The following is a 19,776-nucleotide window of genomic DNA, read 5'->3' as shown; positions in this document are numbered from 1 at the left end:
AAACTAATGAGGTTTTATTACAGGACAGACACATTACTAGCTGTGACATCCCTCCTCACTGACCGCGCTTACATGACGTGCTGCCCTTATCTAAACAAGGCATGGACACCCAACGCGTTTAGAAACGCTGGGATATGTTGCCATCTCACGAATGCTTCAATGGTAGACGATACTACATTAACTATGAACAAGACTATCAATAATCATTTTAATCTTAAGTACTATTAAAACATCAGTATTTAAACAAGAGGAATGTTCACCTATAATAAATGGTGATGTTGCATTCCGCCCGTTTGTCTCACTCCGGCCGTATTTAACGGTAGCTAGCTGAGTGACTGGAGGTATATTGTCTTTAGATACTCCAGCATCCACCGCACTGTTCTCCTGCTCCATTTCTTCGCCATCCAAGTCGTCGTGCGTGTTAGCTAGCACCTCACCATTTCGTCCTTCTTTTGACGAAAACGCATCGCTTAAGATGCCCCATAGATCTTCGCCAATATCTCCACGCGCTGTAGTGTCGTTTCCGGTTCTCCTCACTTCACGTTTCTCTTCTAGGTACATACACTTGAGTTTCCTATTTTTTTTTGTTAGCCTGTTACACATCGCTGAAAAGAATACAATTGATGCAATTAGTTCATTAGTGAGATGCTAGCAATGATATATATTTCCCAACGCTACCTGTTCCTGGCTGATGACGTATCCAACAGACTGCGATACAATACTTGCAAGGAATTGCCAGGCCAACGACGTTTTTAGTTTGGTGTCAGCGGCTTCAATACGGCACTTTACGTCACCATCGGCAAAACGGAGGCGTAGCAGCTTCGCTACCATTTCGTTGCTTCACTTCATCCGTTTTGATGTCTTCTGTAGTTTTCCTTTACCTCTAGGTATCTTTTTAGTGAAGCCTGGGCCATGCATCCTTGATGCCGGCTCCGCTGGGGCTGTCTTCATCTCTGAATCTCCCAGCACAGTACCTGCATCCTGCAAAGAAAACAGATTCGTCGACGGCTGCGATGCGGGAGGGAGTGGCGGCAGCGGCTGGAGGTGGCACCGGAGCGAACACGCCAACATCGCCACGAGAGAGGAGCTGGTGCATTTGTGGCTGGTCGCTACAGTCACTCTGCATAGGGAGGAAAGGAGCGTTCATAGTGATAGAGGTCACGGGTTTTAGGTAACGTTGGGCTTGTACGAAGCGAAGGGAAGAGTCACCACTCGGGGAGTAGACCGGAGCGAAGACACTTGAGGGGAAGAAGGAAGATTCCGAAGTGATTGATTTATTGGAGCTTACACAGTCCTCACTACCTAGGTCATCCAATCAATTGGTGCATCCAATCACCAACATTCTGCACTCGTCCAATCATCCTACTCGTCTAATCAACGTACTGTAATTATCGCGGGATCGTGTTGGACCGGTTTGGTTACCGGTTTATGGGCACTTACCGCCTGAAACCGGTACCCCTCAATACATAGCAGGCAAAAAGCCAATACTGTAAATGTGTGGTCACAATGGGGAGGGGGCTGCTGATACCGGTGACTGGGATGGAACTGAAGCATCTTCTTGGACAAGGCAAAGCACAACAGAATGAACGGTTGGAACATGACTGAGAGCTGCTCGTAAAAACTACCCCTGGTTCTGTCAACACGCGTGCCGTTACCTGAATTAGTGTTTAAGGTGGCATTTGCGTGAAATTATGCATAAACCATTTCCGGTCGATTAATATAAAATCGTGAAAGAAGGCTTTGCAAAACCGTGCACTTTATGGGCGTGCGTATGAAAGCCCTCCTGCACGATTTTATATTTTGGGTCACAGAATACTTATTAATACGCATAATTCTTACGCAAAATGTGGCAATTTTCCTTATGTTCTCCACACGAAAAATGTCAGAAAAAGAAGTACACGTCACTCCGTTTTTCGCGCATTCCTACGCCTCTCGTCGCTCGTATGAGTCTAACCTCTGCACCCTTGGAAGTTGGCTTGGCCTTCGACACTGGACCCGAGAGCGCGCACGCCGTTCAGGACTATGCACTAGCGCGCCACAAGTCCGTCCGCGTGGAGCGCGCAAGCGGCTCGGACCGGCGTCTGGTGTGCTCGTCTGAAGTGCCGTGTGGCTTCTTCGTGCAGATTTACCGCAAGCGCATGGCCGACAAGAAGACATACGGCAAGTGGTACATCGCATCGCTGGATCTGACACACTCGGAGGGATGCAACTCCAAGTGCCGTCTCACCACCCGGCAGGTCGCCGCACTACCAGCTTTCGTGGAGGCCGTGCGGGCCAATCCCAAGGCCTCGATCGAGCTCCTCATGGACCTGATGCTGGAACGTCACGGCGTGTCACTGCAGAAGCAGCTCCGTCTCGTGTACCGAGCCCGAGACTTGATACGTAACGGCAAAAAGGTCAATAGCAACCTGTTGCCCAGTGAAGATGCGCCGCTGCCCGAAAGACAATACGTGCGTTGTCGCGCGACAGAAAAGAAGCCGTCGCCCGAGCCCGAAAGACCCAAGAGCGCAGGTAGAATGACATGGAGCGACGCGCTCGTTGAGTCACTCCTCATTGAGCGTCTAGTAAAGCACGGAGAGCAATTCGTTGACGCTGCAGGTCCGTCGCAACATCGCGAGTTGTGGGAGATGATCCGGAGAGAGTTTAACACCATGCATGGCGAGGCAGTCACAGTGACGCAACTGCGAGCCAAGTACAGATATTTGCAGGAGCAGTATGTGAAGTTTCGTGCTGAGGAGGAGATAGCTGCGAAAGATCCTAACAAGTTGGTGATCTACCCGCGTTGCTGGGATATGCTGGCCGAGTACTTTGGAGAAGAAGGGGTTCACAACCACGCTGATGTGGGTGTGGATGATGAGGAGGTTCTTGTGAAGGGAGCAACTACCAGTCAAGGATTCATCGTACCGGGCCAGTTGGAGGACTCCCAGCTGTCTGCACAGTCAACGGCCCTGGTCCCACAGATAACCTCTGCACCTCCAGTCAACTCAACTCCACTTCAAGCAAGTCAAAGTCTAGTGGACAGGCAGGCTTCGTCACCTGTGCAGACCGATATGGTTGCAAAGAGAAGAAGGCTGAATATGTCCGAGACGTCGATTGTTGCTACTGATTCGTCTATTGAGGCCGCTCGGAAGCTGGAGGCCATCCAAAACCTGCAGAGCGATATGGCTCGATCGATGGACGGCATGAAACAAGTAGTCGAGCAGTCGAATGAGGCCATTCGCGGCCTCCAGAAGGCGCTGGACCAGTCCAACCAAGTGAACGCTGCTCTGCTGGACTTCCTCAGCCGTCAACCGTCTGCATAGGGAGATAGGACTTACATTTTTAACGTTTTGTTACGCTGGTACGAATAGCTTTGTTCACTTGCCTACGCCGCATTCTCCTTCTGGTGGTGCTGATTCTCATACTCCTGGAGCTCGCGTCGCAAGATCTTGCCAGTCGCGCTCTTCGGGATGGCGTCGATGAACTCCACCTGACGCACCTTCTTGAAAGGAGCGACCTTGGAAGCCACAAAGTCCATGACGTCTTCTTCCGTGAGTCCGGCAGCATTCTTCGGGTCCTTCAGCACCACATAGGCCTTGGGGATCTCCTCTCCCATGGCGTCTTTGCCTCGGACACAACAGGCATCCGAGATCTGTGGGTGGTGGTTCAACACGTCCTCCAACTCGGCCGGTGCCACCTGATGTCCCTTGTACTTGATGAGCTCCTTGACGCGATCAACAATAAAGACGAAGCCATCTTCATCGATGAAGCCAATGTCTCCAGTACGCAAGAACCGGTCTTCGGTGAACACGCTCTTGTTCGCTTCGGCGTTGTTGGTGTAGCCGAGCATGACTTGGGGGCCCTTGTACAGCAATTCTCCGTGCTCGCCAATGCCAAGGTCTTTGTCGGTAGCCGTGCACTTGACACGAAGCTGAGTGTTCGGCAGCAAACGACCAACGCTTCCCTGATACGCAAAACCAGTGTTAGTCGTTGGGTTTTGGACAAAACTTGAGTAATTTGCAGTACTTACCGGCTTGCGGTTGGCGTCCTCAGCGTAGTTGACTGCCGGTGAAGCTTCAGTCATGCCGTACGCTTGCTTCACAGTGACCCCCAGTCGGTCCTTCACGAGCTTCTCCACTTCTTTGCCCATCGGTGCTCCGCCAGAGACAAGGAACCGAGTCGCCGAGATATCGTAGTTCTCGACGAGGGGATGATGAGCTAGGAACAGAGCGACGGGGGGAGCGATGTGTGCCGCACGGATCTATAAGCACAGCAACAAGAGGTGAGTTTTTTTTTTTCGTCTACAAGACGCACAATGTAGAAGGTATATTACCTTGTAGGTGGACAGGGCGTTGAGGAATGACTCGGGTTCAAAGCGCGGCAGGATCACCTTGGCAGCACCTTGATACATCGACAGATGCATCATCATCATGCCGTAGATGTGGAAGAACGGCAGTAAGCCCAGCGAATATCCATTCAGATCTTGCACGTGGTCAACCTGCAAAGCGTTACTCAGCAAGTTCCTGGCACTCAATGCGACGCCCTTAGGAACTCCCGTCGTCCCACTAGAGAATGGCAGCATGACGTTGCTCTCTGGATCGATTTTTTCAAATTGAAAACTGCTGTCGGCGTGCTTGACGAGGTCACTGGAGCACACAAAACAACGTCAGTATTCTAGGTAAACCCTTGCTCTGAAATGAGGATGCGGAACTCACTCGATACTTTTGAGGTCATGTGCAGACTTGCCCATTGAGTAGATGAACTGCTTCTCGACGCCGCACAATCTGCCAGCCTCTACAGCAGTCTTTTCCAAGTCCTTGAGGGTGATAATGAACTTGGCCTTTGACGCCTTGATCTGCACGGCCATTTCGTCCGGTAGGAACATAGGCGACGAAGGTGAGCACACGGCGCCCAGCGAAGTCAGCGCTGCGTCACCGAAACGATCATGAGTGCCTTCAAAACTGGTTTAACAAGTAATTATTATTATAATCGTACCGAGTACCACCGTGGGGTAGTCGAGGCAGTTGAACGAGTGCACAATGACCGCCTGTAAAAAGCCGCAAAATCGTCAGTATCCGATGGAAAACTACAGTTATCGCTATGTAGAGAGCTTCGTACGTCTCCCTTTTTGACGCCGTTTTTAGAGAGAGCGATAGCAAACCGCCGGGCTCGTTCGTGGAGCTCCTTAAACGACACATGCTGGTGCGTGATGCCGTCAATGAAAGCAGGTTTGTCCGCTTGGACACTCAGCTGGTCCTCAACGATGTCCCAGATAGTCTTGTCGGGGATTTCCACCTCCGGGTGGGGGGATTCGTGCACGATCATGGAGAAGGAACGGAACGTGAGTGGGGATGTTGACGCCGACAGGGATTTTGGATGCCGCAGGATGCGTGGAGAGGCATTGCGGAGGCTCGAGCGAGAGGACGCGGTACGCAGCAGGCGACGAGCGAGCATGGCCAGAAGTGGGCAATATAGTAATAGAGCACAGCCGTGTGGAGACTTGGGGGTTCGGGGGCGGAATCGCTAGTGCGCGACGGTTTTGCTGACGCACGTCGGGGCGCCGAGTTGTTGAACTTTTGCAAAAGCGAATGCGTTGAGTTTAATTGACCAATGGGAGAAGCGTATTAAAGACTAGATGTAGATAAAAAGCAAATATTTACATTTTATCAGAATGTTAAACATGTTGAAGCTGTCACCAACGCTTGATAATCAATTCGTGTTTGCAAATCGACTACTGTATGTACAGTACACAAGAATACCGGTGTACAATATACACTGTATATTGTAAACTATACAGTGTATTTTATCTCTTGCGCGCAATAGCGAAAACTTGTCGCTACAGTACAGTACCGCTATGAAGCGCTTTCGCAGAGATCGATGCAAATCAATACAACTGTCACAAGCTCCTTAATGTTGAAGCCACCCAGACTAGGCAGCTACTGTACATGTACAGCGTCTGGGTTTTGGGGGCCTCCGATATCAGAGACAGCTTATCACTAGCAAGGTGCCATATTAATTGTTGCAAATATTTCGTCTTTAGACTCGTGGCACACCGAAAATGAACACATACAGTATCGGTAAGATATTATTAAGCTGAGGTACTACATGTAGTACCTAGTCGTTCATGCCATCATTATGTTCTTCGAATCGCTCGTGCCAGTGCATTACTCGGATGGAGTCTTCATTTCAAGTGACGGCAGCAGCATTGCACCAGTCGTCGTCGCCTTTTGACATTCTTGACTGAGGTGGACTCCACCTCCACTTATCGTTGTGCAAGTTGCAGTGCAACTGGAAGTGACGATCGTCACGGTGACGGTCACTGTGCCAGAAGGACCGAGCAAAATGCAACTAACCATGGCCTCTAAAAGGCAACAGTATGTGAGACCATCATTTGAGGATGCAAGTAAGTACAGTATTACTTTGAAACGGCCTTGATAAACGCAGAAGGCGTTTTACTACTATTCCGGTCTCAACTCGTCGATCGATAGGCGATCCCTAGAAACAACGGTTGCTGTTCACTCAAAAATGGCAGCGAATACATGATACATGATCCACCTTATCCCTTGACGTGTAAGTACAACTATCAAGATAAGTCGAAGTCTACTCGATCTCTGTCGCTGTCAAGATCAGCGCAAAGATTATTTTGTTGCACCACGGAACGATAAGCTCTGCAAGCCGGTACAGGCTACCAGCATAGCACCAAACGAAGACTCCAGCACGTCCTGGAGAACTGCCGCCGAAGGGCTCCTATGAGTCTGAAGAAACGTCTAAGTTCAGAGAGCCGAGTGCGAGTTCTGAAATGTTCAGGCTACCCACGTCTGACTTAAAGTCACGAGTCAACATCGGTAATTTGAACAAGCGCTACTTTCCATGCTTGAGGCGATTGTCAGACGCGCTTTACCCTTGGATGGTAAATTGTTCAATGCTTTTCTGGGTTCCATTAATTCCGTGAGCCAGACACCGATGCGCATCTTCATCGGCGATGAGATCCGGAGCATGAGTGAGCGATAGATCAATGAACCAACCAATGCCCGCTTCCGCGAGGGGCTCAGCTTGAAGTTGTCGGACTGGGCGACCATGCCTGTCCCGACATTTCCACCATCGCTTTAGTTGTTTTGAGCGCCGCCACGTATAGGTCAATACGGGTTGCTCAAGCAATCGAGTCAATCGCTACTCACCCACTTCACGGTTCTTTAACTGTTCTTCTCTTCCGGATTTCCACCTTTGAGTTTCTGCATTTTGTTGAGCTGGGATATAACGGCATGGCGGCCGTTTCCGTGTGGGCCGCCTGCATAGTCCTTCGCTTCATGGAGCGCTTTTCCGTGTGTTCGGTCACTCGTCAGGTGGTCACTTGTACTCCTGTGCTGGAGCAAAACGACCTTGGGCTCATTACGGCATTTGCTCTGAACATCTCGCACCCGCAGCAACGACCAGCGCTTAGCGTCGTACGTGAACACTCGTCACACTACATTTTGCTGCGGCTCGTAGTGACCGTTTTATAAGATGAACCACACGCACAGCCATGCCGGGTTCCCATTGCGATCCGACTTCTTCCGCAGCCTTCCTCTGGCCAAGTTCAAGAATGACAAACTGTACCGGTTAGCCAAGGCGAACGCTCTCACCTGTTTAAACCAGTCATTCAACGATCAATGGCGATACGTTCCCCCTGAGAAGGACGGCACCCAGATCCGCAAGGACACGAGCAACATGGCAGTCTCGTACCGACTCGTGCGTGCGGCTACGGTGCTCCGTTGCCAGGAACACGAGGTAAACCAGGTTGTCGCCAACACCAACTCTGAGAGCTGGCGTGAGTTCATGCGCAAGTGCTTCGGCAAGTACTATGTCGACACCCTCATCCTCCACAATGTCATCAAACCCAACGATGTCGACACCAGCATCGCCGGCCCAGTGCAACCACAAGGGCGCCATGCACGCTCAAACAGCCAACCTGAAGGCAGCGGCAGTGGAGAAAACTCGGACAACAATCAGGAAAAGGACCTCAGTGGAAATGATGCAAGACGCGGGAGTGTTTGGGACAAAGGAGCCGAGCCGTACCCGCATAGGAATTCGGAGTCCAGCTCGGTTGATACTCCGACAGGAAAGCTGTCGTCGGAATGCAGCAGCTCCACGGAAGAGCGCTTAAAAGAAGAAGCTGCCGCTGCTGCCGACGGACTAGGTGAACAAGCGGAGGAGATGCTAACAGTCAAGTGGGCAGCTTTCGAGACTGGAATTTCCGGCAAACGCGACGTGTGTCTTGTGGACTATCTCTCTTTGGCGTACGTGCCCAACTCTGAGCCACGCCAGCGTGTACACGTTTGGTGCTTCACGTCGGCTGAAGGTGAGCGCGTAGGCTGCATGGAGCTCAAAGATACGCACCACGTGACACGGACGAAGCTCACAAAACTTGGTCTGTTCTGGCGTAAAGTGTCCGAGGACGAGACGGAAGTCATCGTGTGCGGTAGCTTCCCGTCCAAGCACGCACCCATGGTCAGTGCTATCCTGCTAAGCTGCCTCAATAGATTGCAGGGGATCGTAGAAGATCTACGCATGGGCAGTCAGCTCTACATCCAGCGAGCCACTTGGGTTAAGAACACTGATCGCACAACCTGCAACCTCTGCACGCGTAACTTCCACGCTCTGCGACGTAAACACCACTGCCGTCGTTGCGGTGAGGTCGTATGCTCGGACTGCTCGACAGTCGAGACGATTGATCTGCCTGCCATCGGCTACTCGAAATTGCGACTCTGTAAAGTTTGCTCCATCCGAGCACGTACTACTCCACTCAAGCAGCTCGCCAAGACCAACGTGTTCGACCACCTTGTACGCGCTCGTAGCCTCAGCAATGTCGGATCATCCGCTACTGGCTCATCATTTGCTCGGTCTTCCTACACTGAGAACAACCAAGCGGGTAACCATGAGGACAGCTACAGCCACAGCACCACCTCGGATGCGCCGTCCAATGGTCTTAATAATTGCACACAGGGCTCGTACAGGGCCAACAGCATTGCCACTACCAGTACTGTCGACGGCCAGGCGGGCGATTCGTTCAGCGAGTACACCATCTCTGCGCAATGCGTTGAGCCCGTAGACGGTCCCGTCGACATTAATAACGAAGTCACAGCCGTGGTTCACCCCATGACGACGTGTCTGGGCTCTCCTACCGAAGAATACGATGATTTTATCAACGAGCGCTGTCTGAAGACGCAGCTGTGTGCGATGGAGCAGAAGAAGCGCGCGACAGGGAGCAACAGCAACATGTTCGACCTACTGTGCGAGCTAGCGTGCCAGACACTCAACTGTCCGATCGCTTCAGTCTCAATTGTCGATGATAAGGACAACTTCATCCGTTCTGCTGTTGGACTCGATGAGAGTTCGACACTCGACAGTGAACTGTCTGTCTTTATCGAAAAGATCATGGGGTCGACTCCGACTATCGTGCTGGATGCCAGCGTTGACAAGCAGGCACTCAAGTTCTTCTCGCTGCGGTCGCTTCCTGCTATCCGCTTCTTCGCTGGCTGTCCAATCTACTCTCGTACAGGAAAGAAGCTAGGATATGTCTGCGTTGCTGACTACGCCAAGCGCGACACTCTCGGAGCAAGTTGTGCGTTTACCATGGAGCGGCTAGCCACTTTGGCAGTCACCACAATGGAGAGAAACATCATTATCAAAAACAACAATGCGAACGGAACCTCAAACAACCCAGAGGAAGCTGACTTTACGAAACGAGCCCCACCACCGACACCAATGCATCCAGCGATGCTGTTTGACCGACCTAATAGCAGCAATGCCACTGGTAAGAGTCATAACAATGGTAAAGACCCATCGGATGCTCTAGTTGGTCGCGTGTACGAAATCGTGGAGGACGAGATACCGCCAATGGCGACGCCTTCGACTGTCAACTTAAATGCAACACGGCCTGAACGAAGTGCTGGCTATTACGAGGCCCAAGAACGGATGCGCAAACTGCTTCTCAAGTCTTACCACACGCAACAGCAGCTTGCGACTGGCGGGTCACAGTAGACAGTGGATGGAAAGCGTTCTCACTTGTTTTTTTATCTTTCAAGCTGCACATATCTACAATATTTCACCTCATCTAATGATTAATGTAGCTTATTCGTCAGTGGCGCAGCCCTCTGAAGCGGACTTGACATTCTTGATAAACTTGTACATTGTACCGCGAGTGGCCTTGAGCGGAGGAGCAACCCACTCCTTCATATGCTCCGTCAGCTCCTCAGCAGTCACATCCACCAGATCGATGCACTTCTTCTCCGCATCCACAGTGATCTTGTCACGACAGCAATGGGGCCTCCAACCTGAGCTCCAGGAGTGATGTGAACGATGATGAAGCCATATTGTGTGAGTACATTGCCATTAATAAAGCCCTGCTTTATCAGGCACTTAAGCACGGCAGGTGATGCGTGGGTGATTATCACCCACGCGGTGGATATCTTCCATGACGTATCGACCTCTAGACTCAAACGTCGGCCAGGAAAGACACGCGTTTACTGAACTCTCAAAGTCGTCAATGGTCAACGGAATACCAATTGCGATTAGGTGCAACACAGAGCTCGTTGATCCACCCAACGCCATTGTGATCGTAATAGCGTTTTTGAAGGACTCACGGCACAGAATATCAAGTGGTTTGATGTTCTTTTCTACCAGCAGTTTAATGACCTCACCAGCTCGTACACATCCATCCTGCTTCTCAGCGGAATGAGACCCGTGGTCTCAATGGCCGTAGCCATGATATTAGCGGTATACATAGAGCCACAAGCGACAGCACCAGGACAGGCGTAGCGAATGATATCGTGGCGCTCTCCTTTGTGGTCTTGTTGGAGGTAGGCTCCGTAAGCTTCCGAAGCTGAGACATAGTTGACCGTTTGTCCCTTAGAGCTGCACCCAGCACGTCAAAGATGGACGTGTTAGAAGAAGATCTGTAACCGAGTGTAACCACGGTTACGGTATAGTGGCATTTCGCCCGCCCGCTCTCCGGATGGGACTACTGCGGAATAAGGTGTGAGGATGAATGGCCAGAGGAAGAAGCAAGGTACGAGTAGAACGTAGTTAGCTTCCTCTCACTTCTCAATATACGACGGTTTCCTCACATCGACTAATAGGTTATGAGCCCAAGCAACGATACTGTCGCCGCGGAGTCAACCCGCGGGCATCCGGACGCAGATGTCGGTCGCGGAAGGACCGACAGCAGCAAGTACGGAGGCGACGACGAAGTCAAGGAGACGAGGGACCCACAGCAGAAGCTGGTGGATCTCCTCACTGGCCTCACAGAGCGCATGGAGCCCTAGAGGAGTCGCAGAAGCGACAGGAGGAGCAGCAGCGAATCGCTGGAAGGGAGTCAAGTGTATTCGAGTCGGCCATAGGCCTAGGAAGGGCCATGGACCGAGAAGCACTGGATAGGACGCCAACAAGGAATTCCCCGGCAATGTCTCCAGCCACGTACTTCGGTGTGAAGCAGCGCGGCTACGGGTTCAAGAACGCAGCAGCTAACGTGGAGATGGCACAAGCTCCTCAGCCAGCGCTGCCACAGCATTACGTGCCCCCGCGCATGTACCAGGCGCACGTTCAGCCGCCAACCATGCCGTACGGCATGCCGGCTCCAGCTCAGGGTTTTCCTCGTGTGTTGGATACGCGCCAACGGAAGCTTGGCATCCGTCACTTCGACGGCAAGGAGCTGTATCAAGGCCTCGGCAGTGGTTTTCTGTCTTGGGGCAAACGGTTCGTGCGTCAGATACTATTTGCGGAACGCGCAAGTGGCTTCACGTGGACAGAGGAAGTAAAGGTGGATGTCCTCGGTCATCACCTTACCGGCATGGCTGAGAGATACTACAACCAGCAGGTTGAGGGGTGGTGGGAAGAGGAGCCGACGTTGGAGCACGCCATGCAGCGGTTGCTGCACACGTTCGCGACCAAGATAACGCCCGCCCAGAGCATGAAGATGTTTACAGCGCCAAAGAGCTCCAAGCGCAGCTGGACTGAACACTATCTCTACCTGGTGGCTGTGAGTGAGGCGTGTGGAGGCGCCGACAACCTCGTCTTGGACAACATCGTCCACTACGCGGACGCGTCGATGAGAGTGTCGATGCTGTCCAGACTGAACCTTGGCCGGACGGATTACCTGCGGCAAGCGGAGGAGCTGTTCCACTTTGCACAGTCCACGGAGATCGAGCTACGAGGTAAGAACCTGGGACGTGACGTTGTGAGCAACGTACACGATGATCGCATAGACGACATGAAGTGTTTTAAATGCGGAAAGGTTGGGCACTTAAAGGCATTGTGCCCGAACAACAAACGAGGAGGGACTGAGCGAGGCGCCAGAGCGGAATTTGTCCTGGCAGTGGATAACTCAGTCAATGAAAAAGGTGTATGGATCCTCGACACTGGATCAAGTCGGCACCTCGCTAACGACGAGGACTTGCTTGAAGACCCAGAGGACTTCGAGAGCGAGTGTGTTGCTGCCGACGGAGGAGCTCTGAGGGTAACCAAGCGTGGCAGCATAGTGCTGGAAACCATGGCTATGGGAAAGAAAACTACGGTGCGACTACTGGATGTTCAGTACGCAGAGAACTTGGAGCAGAACATTATCTCCTACGGAATGCTAGAGAAGAAAGGCTACAAGATTGACTACCGAGGACAACATCGTGTAGTTGCTGCAATGACTGGAGGACCAGCAGTGTTCGACGTAGAGAAAGTCAACAACGTGTTGGTGGTGCGCGCGCAAGTACAGGGGCGTGAAAGAAGCGCCGGCGACGTACTCATGTCGGTACTGGCGCCAAGCGAACAGAATGAGGAGGTAGGACAAGACGTACAGAGGGGCACGCTGATGCACTTTCACCGCCGCCTAGGACATCTCAACTACGATACTATCCTCAAGATGGCCAAGAATCCTGCGTCTGGAATCTTTCTCACGGATGAGAAGCGAGCGAACTGCTTGGCCTGCGCACAAGGAAAGCAAACGAAGAAAAACAGTCCAGGAAGGAGACAGGAGCCAACGCACCTATCGACGTCATTTGGCGGTGTTATATGCTCAGATCTCAAGGGACCAATGACGCCAAGAGACAGACTCGGCAACAGGTACATGGTGAACTTCGTCGATCACAGGACGAACTATTGCAGAATCTTCTTGGCACGGACGAAGGACGTTGCTGCTCAGAAGTTTAAACACTTCATGGCGTTCTTTGAGCGCCAGTTTAACTGTCGTATCCATGTGCTGCGGACGGATGGAGGAGGTGAATACCAGACTCTAGATTTGTTTTATAAAGAAACCGGCATTGCGCGGCAAGTAAGCGAGCCCAGGAATCAAGCCAGCAACGGAAAAGCAGAACGAATGCACCGCACCAATATGAACATGGTGAGAAGCATGATGTTCGCGTGTGGTCTGCCACTCAGCTTCTGGGGAGACGCTGCAGAGTACGCGGCGTACATACTGAATAGGAGCCCGAGTAAGGCAAACCCCGGGTCCAAGTCGCCGATGCAGATGCTCACGAAGAGCACCCTCGACCTCAGCGACATCGTGGTGTTTGGGTCTCCGTGCACGGTACACACAGACGCCAAGAACAAGTCGCTAGGAGAACGCGGTAAAGCTGCGATAATCGTTGGTAAAAGCGATGAGATGCAGGGGTATAGAGTCTACATCCCTAAGGACAAAGTGGTCGTGGTGACCCAGCACGTACGGAATGTGGAGACGCTCACGGACGTACAGAACGAGCAGCTGAGGCGCGTACACCTCGAGGAGTCGGAAGAGACAAAAGAGGAAGACCGCAATGCGAATGCTGCCAGTACGGGAGCGGGATCGAAAGGGAAAAAGAAAACCAAAAGGAAGTCCAAGGGCGGTTGGACACGGGAAAGGCATCGGACGAGGTCGACTACTCAAAAGGCTGCTGCAGCAGGGACGACTAGTGACGATGATAGTCAGGATGGGGCAATACACGACGTGGTAAATAGCGTGCGTGAGGCGGACCCCAAGAACTATGGACAAGCAATGAAGAGCGTACTCAAGGACGCGTGGGTAATTGCTATGGTAGAAGGGCTGCGAGCTCTTGAAGAGAACGGAGTGTGGACAGTCGAGGTGCCGCCAACTGGCAGCCACGTACTGCACACTAAATGGGTCTTTAAGACCAAGACGGACGCCGACGGCGCCATCGAGCGGTTCAAAGCTCGGTTGGTTGCTTGTGGAAACGAACAGCTCTTTGGCATTGATAACAACCTCACGTTTGCGGCGGTAATGGAGCTGAGCACCGTAAAGATAGTGCTGGTGTTTGCTCGGCGCTGGCGTGTGCCTGCCCGACACGGGGACATCCCAAACGCGTACGTCAAGGCGGACAAAGAGCAACATTTGGAGATTTATCTGGCTATACTAAAGGGCATGCAAATATCTGAGGCGGTGCTACGCGCTCTCGGCGTGGACACCAGCAGCAAGTTGGTGCTGCGGCTCAAGAAGTCGCTGTATGGTTTGAAGCAAGCGGGGCGCTTGTGGAGCAAGCTACTACACGCTAAGTTGGAAGAGATCGGTTTCACTAGGTGCGTTACCGACATGTGCTTGTACTACAAGAAGCACGGCAGCGACATGACTCTGGTAGGAGTGTATGTGGATGACCTCCTAGTGACGGCCTCCAAACCAGAGCTAGTCGAAGATTTTTTTCAAGCGATGAGTGTTTTATCCATTAAGGATCTCGGTGTGGTACGAAAGTTCTTGGGCATGCGTGTAGAGCTTCATGATTCGGACGGTTACTTGTGGGATCAGCAAGCTGCGATTGAAGAGCTACTGGAGCAGTACGAGCTCGCGGACGCAAACGGAGTACGCGCACCAATCGGAGAAGAATGTAACGAAGCCGAACAAGAAGCACCGCAGCTGTTGATGCAGTCAGGAGGGCGCGGAGAGCCAACCGTACGAAGTTTCCAGTCTCTCGTCGGCAGCCTGCTATGGATAGCTCGCTGTACGAGACCAGACATTAGCTTTGCGGTCCACAAAACCACGAGACGCACCCATCAGCCTACTGTAAGCGACTGGAAGCTCGCGAAGCGGATCGCTAGGTACTTGAAGCAGACAAAGGAACTAAAGCTCAAAATGCGAGTAGACGCAGCCAGTGGAAGACGGATCTGTCTGGAAAGCTGGAGTGATGCGGATTTCGCGGCGGATAAGGCCGACAGGAAGTCGGTGACTGGCGGAGTGATCACTCTCGACGGGGCCATCGTGCAGTGGATATGTAAGAAACAGACTGGAGTGTCTCTATCCACGATGGAAGCAGAATTTACGTCAGCATCAAATGTCGGACGTGAGCTGCTTGGACTGCGAGAGCTCGTTAGGGAGCTGGAGTTTGCGGTGGTAGAGCCAATGACCATGTATATGGACAACCAGGCCGCCATCAGGCAGCTAGAGACCGAAGACAGTATGTCCAGTGCAAAGCACGTAGACATCCGAGTCAAGTTCATCTGCGATTTTGCACGGCGAGGTGTGTTCAAACCAGGATATGTGGAGTCACGACTAATGAGGGCCGACCTTCTCACGAAGGCGCTTCCAGCAGCCAGATTGGACGAGCTTCGGAGGATTTTCACGTTGGAGTAGTAGCTGGCGAGCGCGACGAGCGAGGAGGAGTGTTAGAAGAAGATCTGTAACCGAGTGTAACCACGGTTACGGTATAGTGGTATTTCGCCCGCCCGCTCTCCGGATGGGACTACTGCGGAATAAGGTGTGAGGATGAATGGCCAGAGGAAGAAGCAAGGTACGAGTAGAACGTAGTTAGCTTCCTCTCACTTCTCAATATACGACGGTTTCCTCACATCTACTAATAGGACGGTTCACACGAGCCATGGCGATCACACACCCAGGCATGTTCTTATTGCAACTAGGGATGCAAATGGTTTGCGTCGCACCATTGACCGCTCATGACCGTCTCGATCGAGTCGGCAATCAAGTCTCGCGACTGCTCATACCGTCTGTGCCCATACTGATACCATCGCTCACACCGATAAGGTTGAAACGCAGACCCACGAGGCCAGCGGCCAGGGGTTAATAGTACCCTCCAAAACCCGGTATTAGTATTACTGGTACTACCTGGGCTCCTCGAAGGCGGTAATACTTAAACTAGTAGCGATTTTTCGAAGCGGTAGTAGTATTAGTAATACTAGTATACTACTCAAAGTACTACTTTGGGCTCGATAGCGTTGCGAGCATCGTGCTTCAAGTTCGTGATCTCCTCTCGATTGTGACGGAGAAGTAGCTGCTTTTCCGCTCGTCTGCTGTCCGTCCGGGTTCGAAGAGGCCCCATTACTTTTCCTCCAGTTGAAAACAACCTCTCCTGGAACGCTGACGAGGAGACTTTCCCGAGATGAATGCGCACAAGCAGCGCAATTGAGGGAAACAGGAACTCTCCTTCTTCACGAAACCACCTTAAAACGTCCACGTGTTTGTACAGACCGAGCAGTGCCCAGCACATTCCGTTGTGCGAATCTGTCGTCATGTCTTTAGACAGGTCTTCTTTCGACATGTCAGGGTTCTGCTGTTGTGCAACCTCTAGCCACTCGGGTTCGAGTTCAAGCCAATCTTTCACGACTGCGTCTACTCTCGCATTTACTTCAGACTCTTTCACCTCCTCCCTGGTCTTGCGGGCCCGTATCGGAGCTCCAAGTAGAAGCTCGTCTTCGTCATCCCAGCCCGTAGATGACGGCGAGGATGATGGTGACGTTGATTCCTGACTGAACATACTGCTTTGAGACGAAGCCTGTTGCGACATTGGAATTTTGCCTTGCTTAGACATCTGCGCGAATACTTGCCGGTGCTCATCTCGCAAGAAGTCGTAGCTATCTTTGTAAACCGCCTTCTCTTCCTTGCGCGGAATGCTACTGTCGGCGGCCAGTTTCTTTGCGCTCGATTTCGTCCGCGGGTCTAACAAAACGCACAGCATCGCCTCTTTCGTGACTCTGGGGAAGCGTGCCTGCAGTTGAAGCAGTGTACGTCGCAGGCATGTTTTTCCAGGACCGAAGAATTGAGCCTGCGTCTTTACATACCGTCGGTGACTATCTTCGTTTGCTTCTTTCGCGCGGGATGGTTCTATGGCCATAGCATCGAATTTATATGACTTGAGCTTCTTTTCAGCGAGGCGGCGAAAAAAACCCATGTATGACGAGACCAGATTCTCACTTTGAGCTTCTACCAATGCAAGACGAGCTACAAAACTGGTAACTGCCTCCATCTCAACTGCAAGCAACCAGTCCATCGAAGAAAGCGCCGTCCACACGCTCGTCGAATCTTTCGTGGACTGGAAGATGGCTTCGTAGGCTGAGTAGTTGACCACTGATCGACGAATAACTTTGCAAGTGTAGGCGACACGTACATCCTTGTCTGTCATTGGATCGAGCTCCGGATAGGACAGAGCTTCCTGGATTTTCTTTAATGCACCGCGCTGCTTTGAAGACTTGAAATGGTTGTTTAAGTCCCGCAGTTTTTGAATCACAGCTCCGCCTTCATCAAAAGCGCCTCCTGGTGTGACCGTCTTGACTACTTTATCCCATGAGTCTGTAGTGTCGTTCCAGACTGTGGTTGTTTGGATATTGTCTTTAAGACCGATCCCGTATCCAATGCACCGATTCAGTAGATGCATGGTACAGTCTTCCTGCTCCGTGTCAATATGATCAGCAACGTTTTTTTGCGGATGGAGTAGTATCGGACATCGTAAATCGAGTCATGACACGAATATCCAGATCGTACTTAGACTACAAACCACGTTCGATGACTTTGGCCACCGCAGGAGCCTTGTGGCCATCGTTCTTTACAGTTGCCAGCACAGCAATAAACCGAAACCTCCACAAACTGTCGATAAATGCTAGTGATGCACCGACGATACTATCCTTCCCACTGCTCGTCCAAATGTCATGTATCAGGTTTAAGAACTTAAGTCGACAGGCTTTCTCGAACTCAGCATTCACGAAATCACCAACAAGGTCGCAAAACAACTGGAACTGGCCGTTGAGTAGTCGGTCATGTCTTTCACGGCTCAAAATCGGGTAGGAGGGATTACCAGTAGCAGAACTTATGACGTCGTGAAAGGGTTTTGAAGCACACACTGTGTACGAAAGATCTTGACTGACTAGCCACTTGGAAATGAGAACGTTCAGCGTCTTCTCATTTGCCCGAAAGAACCGCTTTTGAGCCACATTTGTCCCTGTTCCTCCATTAGAAGCAGTACCGTCTATCGTAGAAGTGATAGATCCACCTTCGGCGTCCCCAGTTAGATCTAACACCGCTTGTGACTCTGCTTCAGCGGCCGCGATATCTGCTTTCGACTTTTCTGTCGCTGTCTGCTCGGCATGTATTGCCAACGGGTGGTCTCCATGCCTAGCCTTGATGTGGTCTTTCGCGTTGCTAGAGTTCTTGGTATTGCGGAGCGCCGCTTCCCAAGAGTAGCGGTTTGTTTTGACACGACCTTTAATATCTTGGCAGCACAGTAGGCAAATATTGCGGTACACTCCGACGGACGGTTTTCAGGGGTTCTGCTTCTTGTATGGAACATCCAACGTGTGAATTAGATCCCATACTTCATCTGTAGTACCTGCTTTTCTGGAGTGTCGGACCGAAAGTGGAATACCAAGCTTGGATAATGGACCAGCTGGAGAGCAGTCTAGTGGCGTCGAGAGGTGGCTATCAGCTTTCAGCTGGGTAGTCGAAATAACCTTCGCGGATTTCATCTTAGCAACCGTTGAAGTTGCTGTCGTAGTAGTCTTACGACGCTTGACAGGATGCTCACTAGAAGAATCGTCGCCCTTTGAAGGTGGGTCTGGGGAAAGGACGAAGTCGGAGTCAGATCCTTCCCAAATGCTAGCTGAATGGGCTTTAGAGGCAATCCTGGGGCGTGCAGGACGCTTACCAATCGTCGATTGAGTGTGGACGGGATTGTTCACACTTGGGTGGGTGACTTTAACACAAGTCTGACTGCAAAATCTGTAATGTAGTGTTAGTAGGGGTATGATCAATACAATCCAGATGAAATCAAGACCGCTACCTCTCATTCAGCGCCGAGTCAGAGCCCTCGAAAACTCCAATAGCACACATGTGGTGTGTGGGCTTCCCACACACGCTGCACGGGTCCGTCTTAAGCCCATTGTCTTCTTTGCAGCCTTTTACAGCACAGCCCATGCTCACAAGCAGTCTGACAGTTTTGTTTCAAAAGGGAGAATGACGATCTCCCTGCAATGAGGGACGAGAGCCACTCAGTTCCGGATCCTTTGAAAGTAGTAGTCTGAAAGTACTATGGTAACGCCTCAAGTAAGCAATACTAATATTCATAGTGAATATTGTACATAGGGGTATTAATAGTAGTAATACTTAAATAGTAGTAGTATTAGTATTACCAAAGATTACTATTTTCGAGAATTCTGTTAACCCCTGCCAGCGGCGTTCACACCGTCCTTCACCTCGCCGGCCAGATCCAACAGGTGCATGTTGCACGGGTTTCCCTCCCACCATATGGAGGCGATACCCACCTGGGGTTTGTCCATGTCTTCCTCTGTCATGCCAGTGACGTACAGCATGACTTGCGAGGCACCGCGCGCCTTGGGCTGCGTGAAAGTGGCGCTGTAGTGGTTAATGCGCACACCGTCGGCGGCTTTGGGGCATCACCTCCGGAAGTAGCGAAGGCGCGCTGCAGCAACGTTTTACGGATCGGTGAAGAAGAACCCGAGCGCTGCATTGTCTTGCTCAGCATCTTGCGGTCTTGCGGAGTCCGGCGTCTGCATGATGTCACTGCCGATCCGGATCCCATTTTGGTGGTCCAAACGGGCACCTCT

At 51.6% G+C, this 19,776-nt stretch overlaps 5 protein-coding genes across 5 annotated transcripts; 2 read left to right on the top strand and 3 right to left on the bottom strand.

Annotated features, from left to right (window-relative positions):
• Window positions 1-1,935: 1,935 nt before the first annotated feature.
• On the top strand, window positions 1,936-3,349 carry PITG_01840 (uncharacterized protein; the record flags this gene model as incomplete). Its single annotated transcript, XM_002908397.1, has 1 exon — window positions 1,936-3,349. The coding sequence occupies one exon, from the start codon at window positions 1,944-1,946 to the stop codon at window positions 3,300-3,302; it is 1,359 nt and encodes a 452-aa protein (XP_002908443.1).
• Window positions 3,350-3,364: 15 nt separating this feature from the next.
• Window positions 3,365-5,433, bottom strand: PITG_01839 (4-coumarate-CoA ligase, putative; the record flags this gene model as incomplete). The annotated part of the gene is made up of 6 exons (XM_002908396.1): window positions 3,365-3,943; window positions 4,010-4,240; window positions 4,313-4,625; window positions 4,695-4,932; window positions 4,975-5,026; window positions 5,098-5,433. The coding sequence occupies 6 exons, from the start codon at window positions 5,431-5,433 to the stop codon at window positions 3,365-3,367; spliced, it is 1,749 nt and encodes a 582-aa protein (XP_002908442.1).
• A 732-nt stretch (window positions 5,434-6,165) lies between these two features.
• Window positions 6,166-7,058, bottom strand: PITG_01838 (uncharacterized protein; the record flags this gene model as incomplete). Its single annotated transcript, XM_002908395.1, has 2 exons — window positions 6,166-6,327; window positions 7,005-7,058. The coding sequence occupies 2 exons, from the start codon at window positions 7,056-7,058 to the stop codon at window positions 6,166-6,168; spliced, it is 216 nt and encodes a 71-aa protein (XP_002908441.1).
• Window positions 7,059-7,482: 424 nt separating this feature from the next.
• Window positions 7,483-9,999, top strand: PITG_01837 (uncharacterized protein; the record flags this gene model as incomplete). The annotated part of the gene is made up of 2 exons (XM_002908394.1): window positions 7,483-8,933; window positions 9,030-9,999. 2 exons carry the CDS (start codon window positions 7,483-7,485, stop codon window positions 9,997-9,999), a joined length of 2,421 nt encoding a protein of 806 aa, XP_002908440.1.
• Window positions 10,000-16,130: 6,131 nt separating this feature from the next.
• PITG_01836 (uncharacterized protein) lies at window positions 16,131-19,725 on the bottom strand (the record flags this gene model as incomplete). The annotated part of the gene is made up of 5 exons (XM_002908393.1): window positions 16,131-17,548; window positions 17,715-18,182; window positions 18,858-18,905; window positions 19,395-19,564; window positions 19,649-19,725. The coding sequence occupies 5 exons, from the start codon at window positions 19,723-19,725 to the stop codon at window positions 16,131-16,133; spliced, it is 2,181 nt and encodes a 726-aa protein (XP_002908439.1).
• Between the last annotated feature and the right edge of the window lie 51 nt (window positions 19,726-19,776).

Source organism: Phytophthora infestans, genomic scaffold, assembly GCF_000142945.1.
Source record: "Phytophthora infestans T30-4 supercont1.2 genomic scaffold, whole genome shotgun sequence".
NCBI lineage: Eukaryota > Oomycota > Peronosporomycetes > Peronosporales > Peronosporaceae > Phytophthora > Phytophthora infestans.
The sequence above is the reverse complement of the archived record's forward strand: the minus strand, read 5'-3'. Positions and strand labels throughout refer to the sequence as shown.